The following is a 10626-nucleotide window of genomic DNA, read 5'->3' on the forward strand; positions in this document are numbered from 1 at the left end:
TTTATGACTGCAATGTTTTGTAATGCAGCTTCGATTAATTTCTTGTTTCTCATGTCATTCCCAGTTTATTGCTTCACTGTCTTCATAAAAGACTAAAAACTCTCTGAAAAATAAAAATTATCACCCTTAATCAGTTTGCTTTATTTTCCATGTCCCAAGGCACTATTTTCTAGGACTTTTAATGCCAGCATAAATCTCAGCAATTACATCAACTTTCTATGGAGTAAAACTGGTGTGAGCTGAAAATCAACCATGTAGTCTAGCTTGGAAAAGTTTTCATTTGGGCTAAGGTTTAGAAGAGTGGAAGAAATATAAGTTACAATGCATTATTTCATTCAAATTCAAACACTTAGTTTCATGCTTTGATTGAAGGCTATTTTACTAAGAGTGGTAGGTCTGGCAAGGCATGGGGAATATTTCTAAATCAAACTCAAACTTTGTGATGAATCCAACTCTCTGTTGCACTATGTGTTATGCTTTGTTTTGTTTTGTGTTTTTTTTTCCTTTTTTATTCTTGCTGTCTCTCTCTTTTGGTAACATTCAGCTTCTTAAAATAAGAAGCCCAAGAGAAACAGGCAGTATTATCTTGATATCTAGGTGTTAGAGCCAGAGTTTTCTACCCTTGCAGTTGGGGGTTCAAGCTTTCTTTCTTTCTCCAGATGAAGAAAAGCAGAAAGCAGTATCAGTTTTGGTGACAGGGATCTTCCTTGGACAGTTCTGAAAAGCTCTTATGGGATGAGAAATACTACTCTGCTCACTTGGCCCCAAGTGTCCTATCCCTGCAACTCCGAGTCATTTCAGGAAAATACTGTAATGATGAAAAAGTGAACACTGAGTACTAAGCACAATCCTTCTGTCTGAAAACAGATGAAGTTGCTGTAAAACTTAAAAGGTTTTATCTTTAAAAAAAGTTCGGTTATTAATTGAATACATTCAAGTATGCATTCCTCTCCACACCTATTTATTGCTTGAAAATAATGAAAATTTGTCCTCAAGTTTGGAAAAGAGTCATGTTAGGGAGAGTAAATGTTTGAGAAAACAATGAGCAACTGAAAGAAACCTCTAAGTAAATCCTCTAACTAAGTTATTTATATACATTTTAAAATCTGGAAACACAAGTTGTTAGCAGTTAGCATTGACACCTATTATAATTTTTTTAAAAGTTCATATTGACTATCAGGCTTATGGAGGAGAATCCCCTTTTCAAATAAACAATAACACTGAATGAAAAATCCTGTCTAAAAATCAGACCTCGTTGCATCTTTCTTTACAGCTGTTTTAACAAATGATTCTATCACTTTTCTGAAGAAATTAAATGTTGGATTTTATTTTATTTTTTAACTTTTCTAGATGAAACGGAGGCACACATTGACTATGAAGATAATTTTCCTGATGACAGATCAATACCAGTTGTTGAGAATGAACATGCCAATGGCAAAGAGGAAATTGAGCAGGAACAAGAACAGCCTTCTTTCAGTAAGAATTCAGAGGAAAGTACCAGAGAGGTTACTCAGGACACACATACTCCTGAAAAAGGAAGCAGGGTACCAACTGAATCCCCTGTTTCACTCCTAAGCCAAAAAAATTTGTTTTGGTTTCCATCAGAGGCTTTCAGTGAGCCTGAATCAGAGAAAGAGACAGATGATTCTACTAAAGTACAGTTTTCTGAGGGTGATAACTATATTGGAGTGAAGACAGTCTATGATGAACCTGGTGCAAAAATGTTTTATGACAGTGAGGACTTCCCCATTGGACCCATTCTCACAAACAATGATACAAAGGCAGAGATAGACAGAGTTGCCATTACTGATGAGTCTTGGTTAGATGGCTATCCTGTAACACAAGTGGTAGAGGATGATGAAGAGGAGGGGGATAAAGCTGATGGATCGATGGGAACAGAAGAAGATATTGTCCTCACAACTGACCAACCAAATCATGTTGAAGTTAGAAAATTGGGCAATGGTAGCCCAGTTCCAGAGGAAGGTTTAACACAAATTGTGGCAACAACGAGGATAGATGATGAAGGGGCCAAAGAGACACCAGTACCACCTACATCAGTGAGTGGTCTGGAGGACTTCAGTGTGAGCAGAGGTTATGATGATGTCGCATGGGACCACCCAACTACATCTCTGGAAACTGTGACTCAGGAGCCCGATACAACAATGCTGTTGGACATAAGCAGCCTAAAAACATCCACGTCAGAAACCTCTATGATGGTCAGCCCCTTTGATCACACTACCTATGAAGCAAAAGGAACAACAGCCTACCCGACGCAAGTAGCAACCACGGCACCAGCTCCAAATATCATTACTGACACATCACCCCAGGAATTAGCCGAGCAAGAAAATCTCACCCAGGGCCTTGGAGAAAACCCTGTCCCCACTTCTGAACCTTGTGAGGGAGAGGGTTGCCCCAAGTCAAGTAAAGGTGCTATCATAGCGGTAATTGTGATTCTTCTGTGCTTGTTTCTGGTTGCAGCTGTACTGGCTGTGTGTTTTTTCAAAAAACGGCAGCAGAAAAATTCTATCTATAAACTAAATGGAAGGTGTCAACCCAGGCATCACTGCTACCACCACTACCACCACCAACACATTGAAATGCAGAAAGTCTAACCAGGGGTCTTTGGGGAGAGATGCTGATATCAGAAGAAAAACATACTGATGCTAGAAGGATCAAATGACTCTTGGATACTAAAATCCAGCAGTGCAGAAAGCAGAAAACAAAACAAAACAAAACAAACAAAACAAAACAAAAACAAACAAACAAACAAAAACCAACAAACTAAAAGAACACAGAAGACAGAAAAGATTTCATCTGATTGAAATCACAGTTTAGCATATCTGACCTTTCAGAGCTAAATAATGTAAATTATGTTTTTATCACAAGAGTCTTTGGGAGACATCAGCAGGGCATGGTTTGCTTGCTAGTACACCTACAATTTGTTCCTCTTTTACATTTTGCTCCTATTAATTGATTAATTGATTAATTGATTAATTTTTGTGTTACCTGGTTATAATCTAATGGCAGGGCTGGTCAGGCCTCCTTGGACTATTCTCAGTGGAATGGGGAAAGAAGGAGGAATGGAGGGGAGAAGGATGTTTTTGGAGCAACCACACATTTGCTGTTCGTTCCTTTTTGAGAACCTGACCAAGTTTGTCAGGATAAACCACCATAACAAATTATTGCTTGACATGTCTTTAAAAGAAAAACTATTTGCTACCATACTTTAATGGATAGTATTGCAATGATTACTAAGGTACTTTTCTTCAGTGTAATGAATTTAACAAGCCAAAAGTGTTGGATTGCTATGATATTTTTATGGAAGGTGTTCTTTTAGCCTTAGTGAAGAAGTGCCATTCTTATACTAACCTTTTATAGAAATGATGATGCCTCCCTGGAATTCAGAGAATACTGCAAAGGCCATATTTCCTTTAATGTCAGCAGGAGAGGAGTCAGAGCACCATTGATTTCAGGTGTTATAATGTCATATTACAGAACAGACATTGATGAAGTACCTTGCAGGGGAACCTAATCTGAAGCCAGTCGCTTTTCTGAGCATGATAGCTACTGACCAAGATTTTGAGTTTTAATTCACAGCCAGTAGTACGTCTGGCAACCGAAGCTACATGTAATATTTCTGCCATATGAGTTCTGTGAAATGACTGATTTTCACCATTCTGCTCTTTCGTCAGCTGAAGAGGTGTCTGGGATGGGCAACGACTGATGATGGGAAATGGGCAACTGTTTTGAATGCTGCTTTTTGTAGTCTTAAAGGTAAACTTCGGAAAGAGAGAAATTGCATCCACTTGACAAAATGCAAAAAGTTGACTTTTATACTGGGTGTTTGCATGAAAACATAGAGGCTTTTCCAACAGCATGTTACATGTCAAACAGTTTTGAAAATAACTGTGGATATAGAGGAAGATGGAGGAAGATGTTTTCTAGAATCCCTTCAAACAGTTCTGGTGTGTTTAGTATGAAATATTCTTCCTTAACTTTCTGAATGAAAAGGAGAAAGACTGACAACTCTGAATAATCTGCAGGTCAGAAATGAATTCATCTGCCACTATGTTGTACAACCTTAGCCAAAATGCTCAAGCAGTTCAACACATCAAAATACTGGAATAATAAAAGGTGACTCGGTGGAGCCCTCCCAATTTCATGATCTGCCTTGAGTCACAGTAGCAATCACCTCTAACTCCATGGAAGTTAGTTAACTTTATGAAATGGAGTGCAGAATTTGGCCCGTCAGGCATCAATGCATGCATCCATCAATCAATCCCAATGCTGGTAAGGAAAACAAAGATTTTTTAAATGACAGATACACAATATCTTGGAGAATTTGTCTTCAGCATGTTAAGAGTTAAACCTAATTGCCTGGAAAAAGCCACAATAATTAAAGAACAACAGAAAAACTGTACAGATTTGTAAATACTGTGTTCTCTGACATATGCATGACTATATGCTTTTAATGCATTCTAAAATATGAAATAACCTAGATTTTATGTTGTAAACAATTTTTTTTTTATGCAGCAGTTTTTAAAAAACAATGGATTTAGTACTAAGGAACTTTATGGAGACTGTTAACTAAAATATACTGTGTTTAATCTTATGGAAATATGCTGAAAATGAACACAGGAACATCCATTAAAATATTGTTTAAATGAAAGATACAAATGTGTGTTACAATTCTGTGAAGCATTATCCAGAATGACAAGTCTTTACTGTTTGTCTCAGGAACTGAACTGTAAAAATGAGACTCAAAATATAATTCAAACACAAACTGTATAGGGATCTTATTTGAGACGTAGAAATACTTGTTATTCATCATGAACCAGAAGAAAATGTACATTAACACAATGCTTTGGAGGTATTTAAATAAAAATCAAGTTAAAGAAAAGCGAAAGGAAGCAGTTGTGTGTGCTCTTGTGCAAATCATCCAGTTTACCTATGTATTTATAGAAAAAAGACAAGCCTGTCACTTGGATAATTCTTGTAGAAGACACTTCGATATTAAAAAATTAGCTGAAAAGTGTTCAGCTTAGGTTGCTATCTCATTTCTGCTCAGAAGAGCATTCATCCCCATGCAGCAGCATCTGCATGTATTCACAGTTTTATTTTACCAGAATGATTCATGGAGTTCGGGGAAAAAAAAAAAAGAAAAAGAAAAAGAAAAAAAAAGAGGGATAAACAGTCCATGAATGATACGTTAGACTTAGACCTCCTTTTGTGTGTGAAACTTGGCTGGTCAAAGACAGTAGGGATGGAGAACAACCAATACAGCACAGTAAATACAAAATCTGAAGATGATAACGCCAAAATACAAGGATGAATTGCTCAGTACAGGCAGTAAGAGCTAGAAGTGACAGACGTGGGTTGAAGTTAGGAAAGCAAAAAGTAAAAGTGGAAATATCAGGCATGATTTTATGATGATATCTATTCATTAAGAGATTGATGTGTTGCCCTGTGATGAAAATAATCTATTACACTCTTTTAGGAAAGCCACGTAGAGCAGGATGGCCAGAGTTAACTCACCAGCACCAAGACTATGATATTCTACCTCTCTTCTCTTTTCCATTGTCCACAATTACCTATTAGTTGGTCCAGGAGATCAGCTCCTGCTACATCTGGCACCATCCTGTATGAATTTGCTACCAGGCAGGATGCGAAGTGATGCTGTGAGGAATCACATTAAAGCTACAGAGAGTCTTCACAGTAGCAAGCCTTTCTCCTGGTTTGGGGTTCCAGACCTTGGAAAAAAAAGGTGTTTGCTCCCCGTTATACAGAAACATTACGATCACAGATCTTATGTGTTTGTTAAGTTCTCAACCTGAAATCCCCTTCTTTATTTCCATTGTTTTCCTTGTATTTCCTAGATAGGGGATAATATACAGTTTATTGCACTGTACTGGTTTATTGCATACTGTACCTCAAATTTTATTGTGTTGAGGATCTGTTGTTGCAAGCATTGGAATCAGCATAGATTGATTCTTTTTCTTCAGTGAAAATAATTATTCTTAATATATGTATAGTAATTTGTAGTGTTAACATAATACTACCTGTGAAAAATCATAATAGGTAGCCATGAATGACAATTTTAAAAATTAGCGATAGCAATAAATTATTCAATAGTTGTAAGATTGTTAAACTACAGGATTACCACCAGTTCAGGAAGATACATAAATGTATCAATTTAAGATAAGTTATAGTGAGAATGAGACAAAGGTAAAAAGCCCCAATTTTTTTTCTGTAAAGTTAGTCACATGAAGTTACAGCTCTGACCCCCATATTTCCATTTGAAAGTAAGAAATTTCAATGACTTTGCAAAAGAACTAATCAGTAAAAAGACATATTCATTACTTTTTGCTGCTTAAAAGGCCTGCCTAAAAGCTACATCAAAGGGAAAAAAAGTTAAAAATACTCAAAGAAAACTTAGGAAGTTTTTTTGTACCAAAAAAAAGGGTCAGCATTTATAAACTTAACAAATTCAGAACTCTCTACAGAATTCAGTTTCCATACATCATCAGTACTCTAAGGAGAGAGAAGAGGGGAGGAAGAAGAGATGGGTGTCTAAACCACTGAATATTTCCTTGCCAAAAATAAATAAATAGGTATCTATTTATTTTAATATTTTTTCCTAGGCACTGAAGAGGACTTAAGATACAAAACGTTGGTTTGCTGGGGTGTGCAACCCAACTTACTTTGGCTATTTCTTACTTAACTTCTTTTTTGTATATAGCTTAAACTCTCCACACTAGGTCATTCAGGTCTTGAGTCACCAGAAAAAAGAAGTTGCTGTTTAAAGTATGGCAGACAACCAAAAGCTCAGACAGCTGCAATGAAAGATTAGTTGTGGGTTTTTCTTACTGCCTTGCTACAAACTGCATCACAGCTCTATGTTCAAACATTACTAAATGGGAATGTTTTCTCTGGCTCCAACTACTTCTCCCTACAGTTTAAGTATTGAATTTTTTTAACTGAAGTATCTTTGGTTTACAGCTCACATTAGAACTTAAAAACATATTTCCATAGTAGCTGGCATATGCAGGCAACTGTTTATTCTCAGTACCAGCCATAATAAACACTTGTACTTTTATAATCCAACAAATCTTTGTCTAAGCACAACTCCGTTTTCAGAGCTGTAAAATTCGCATGCTATTTAAACCATTTTTTCATGAAGACTCTTTAGAAAATGAAATATTTACAATGTCTTCCTTGCATAAAGACCAGTAATTAACTGAAAAACGTGGCAAAATAGGATGGGTATTAATTGCAACAATGTACTGAGAAAAAGCTTTGTAAAGCCAGACACGCTATATGATTTTCAGAGGAATAGATTGTCTTTTAGAAACAAGTTTTAATTTGATGTAGAATTTATTCTGGCAAGTGTGAAAAAACGGCACGTCCTTGGTTGGACGGGATGGGCTTTCCATGTGAATTGAGAACAGCATCTGAGTAACTTTTAAGTTTATATTTTAGCATTCCAAAGCAGTAAAGCTCTGGAAAATGGACCAATTTGAATTCTCTTCTGGCTCATATATTGTCAACCAAATTAATGAAGTTCTGATTGCAGAATCATTACTGTGAATGAAAAAGCCCAGCACTATGTTTGAATTCCTGTTGAATTCGCCAAAATGATCATTCTAAAAGTATTTGTTATTTGAGGTTGACTGTACTGGATATGGGAGTCACCGAGACACATCAAGTATGGAGTCTGAGATACTGTTTTCTCAAAACTGAATCAAACCATACTTTGAGTAGAATTACTACTCCCTTCTTTCTTTTTTAATGAATATTGATATTTATGAGGACAAATTATTAAGAACCCACTAACACATGAATAATTACTGTCAGTAAAAGCAGGTATTAATGTGAAAAAGATTACATACTAGCACAGTCCGTCAGATACATTGATTTCCAACCTGCAATTCTTTTCTCTTGCCCAAACTTTGGTTCTTTTAAACAAAAATTGTCCTGACAGACAGCAGTCTTGTCCTTCACATAAACAGATATCCATATACACTTGAGTGCACTATAGCATTTGTGACTCAGTTTAATCTTAAGTTTTCAAGAAAGACCCCATCACACAGGACACCCACCCAGCAGAAGACCAAGTAAAGGATTGCATACAGGCCCTTGTGTTAGCCATCTGCCACAAGATGAACTTCACCCACCTTTAATCTAGAGCTGTTGACTGAATTACATGCTCAGTATATGGCAGGATTATTGTGGACTTGATTGTAGGCAGCAACGGAGCATCAGATGCCAACAGCAGCTACAGAAATAGCCAACTTTGTTATTAGAATTGTGAGCAATTATTAAAAAGAGTAATTGTTTGACTCCACAACAAGCAATACTACCAATGAGGTTGATATGAATTTCATCTCCAGGGCCAGCAGACACGTGGTACCAATGTTGTGTCTAGTTACACAAACACAATGGCTTCAAAAGAATGATGCTTCCCTGAGCACCAGTGTTATGCCGTAGATCTTGTCAAAAAAATAAATGGAGCTAAAATGTAAACATCCTATCTAGATATGCAGAAGCTGCTAACATCTGAGGTAGGCAACTCATGATTGCAAGAACTTGGGGTGCAGAATGGAAGCAAGAACCATGTTTCCACAGCCTCCCAAGAAGAGCTGACAGGATCAGAGAAGTGGAAGAAAAGACACTAATTTATTGCAGTCACATGTAAATGTTGGCACTTAACAATAGCAGCAGTGAAAGAAAAATCTGTTAAAAGAACCTGAGAATGCTGAAAAAAAAGCCACAATAAATACTGAAGAACTGGAAGAGGAGCTATTTCTCCTTAGAAAAGAAGAAGGGTTTGAAAACTACTTGTACTAATTAAGATTGAACTGGCTTGGGACCATATGGAGTGGAAATTAAGAAAGACAGAAAAAATTCACAGACACTTGAAGAAAATGAAAAAGGGATCACAGTGACATGTTAGAAGGCCACAAGAATATCAGTTGCCTACTCAAGTTAAACGGAACGGTAAAGCACGTCAGACTTAATGTAGACTTACGAAAAATAAATCGTTGCATAATGGACATCTTAGTAAATCATGAACTCCCCACCTGAGAATGTACAATGGCAAGGGATTTCAGCTGTGAACTTGAGAGCTGCGGAAATGACTGAACATGAAAAGAGATCAGCTAAGGAATCCCTAAAGACAGAATAACAAGCTCACAAGAAAATTGATAACACCTGAGGGACTTGCAATGGTTAAATGACTGTTTGATTTTAAAAATTAAAAAAAAAAAAAAAGGAGGGTTCATAGATGCTAAATGTATCCCCAGTGTAACCCACTGAAGTCAAATGAATCTCTAAACAGGTTAACTTTAGTGCCCAGTGTTTTACTGGCAGAATGAAAGTATTACACCAATTTACCACATATGGTGATTAAAAACAAACAAAAAACAAAAAGTGAAACCGTTACTCTCAGCATTGGAGAAAGGAATGGAGTTATTTAGCTGGAAAGAAATAATTTTGCATGGAAAAGCAAAGAGATTCTGAATACTGACTTTGTGTTGTTTCATACTTACTGTCATATATTCTACTTGCCTCACAAACAGGCAAAATCTATTTAGAAATTTTCTGTATACATGCTACTTCCACACAAGGTGCATAGTTCTGGAAAACCTCAGGCCCAGGAACTTGAAGTACCTGTCCCAAAGGTCTTTATAGTACCCTGGTTTTGCACCGTAGTATCTACAGACAGCATGCAAGAGTTAGGGCACTGCAAAAACAGTCAGAAAGCTGTCTGTGCTTGGCACAGCTCCCGAGTCAGTTTGGTAAATGATAAGAAAAAAGCTAACTAAAAATGTTATAAAACAAAGGCAATTTAGATGGATACTTCTTTCCCTGACCAGTTCCAAGTCCTCTAATGTCAGGATTCCTGGATTCAAAAGCTAGGGTAGCAAAGATGTAGCTACATGGGTATACAATTTTAACTTCAGTAGTACAATTCCTGAGAAGGAAATCTGGAGCTGGTCTACACAGGTTGGAAAGAGAAACAAAAGAAGCCTCCAGAGCAGTTTTGAACACACATACACCTCAAACAAGAGAAAATGAGACAAATTGGAGAAACTACCCCAGCAGTATATTGTAATATATGGATTTCATGGTCAAGTGATTGTTTATAATTAACTGCTTGTAAGTTTTAAAAGCAAAGTTAAAATATTACATAAAATTATAATACATGGAGTCCCAATATTGTATGGAACAAGTGTAAGAAAATCAGGTACATCTGCTTTATACAGCAAGCCAAATTTTGGTCTTATTGCCACAATTGCAGCTGGATGTATTTCCTAAAGTTAAAAGGATCTTGATAGATTTTCACTTTGAGAAGAAAATGGTCTTGCCATTGATTTCATTACATTAGTTCTGATATATGTTGAAGAAGCCAAAAACTCCTACAGGATCTTTCAAAACACACATTTTATAATTTAAAAGTTTTAATTGGATGGATGGTTGCATTCAGAGTTCCAGTCATTGGCTCAATGTAAAAGGAGGATACCAGTGATGAGTACTGTTTCTCAGGGGTTGGTATTGAGACCAGCACTAATTAACATCTTTGTTGGTGACATGGACTGTGGGATCGAGTGCACCCGCAGCAAGTTT

The 10626-nt window shown here is 36.7% G+C and overlaps 1 protein-coding gene across 2 annotated transcripts in view; it reads left to right on the plus strand.

Annotated features, from left to right (window-relative positions):
• Positions 1-4866, plus strand: part of SUSD5 (sushi domain containing 5) — a 45743-nt gene extending 40877 nt beyond the window's left edge. For both annotated transcript variants that reach the window (XM_005014507.6, XM_072033192.1), the window contains exon 5: positions 1351-4866. In XM_005014507.6, the coding sequence (XP_005014564.1) occupies positions 1351-2612 (1262 nt within the window). In that variant the 3' untranslated portion in view covers positions 2613-4866. The remainder of the gene's footprint in view (positions 1-1350) is intronic.
• The last annotated feature ends 5760 nt before the right edge of the window (positions 4867-10626 follow it).

Source organism: Anas platyrhynchos, chromosome 2 (genome assembly GCF_047663525.1).
Source record: "Anas platyrhynchos isolate ZD024472 breed Pekin duck chromosome 2, IASCAAS_PekinDuck_T2T, whole genome shotgun sequence".
Taxonomy (NCBI): Eukaryota; Metazoa; Chordata; class Aves; order Anseriformes; family Anatidae; genus Anas; species Anas platyrhynchos.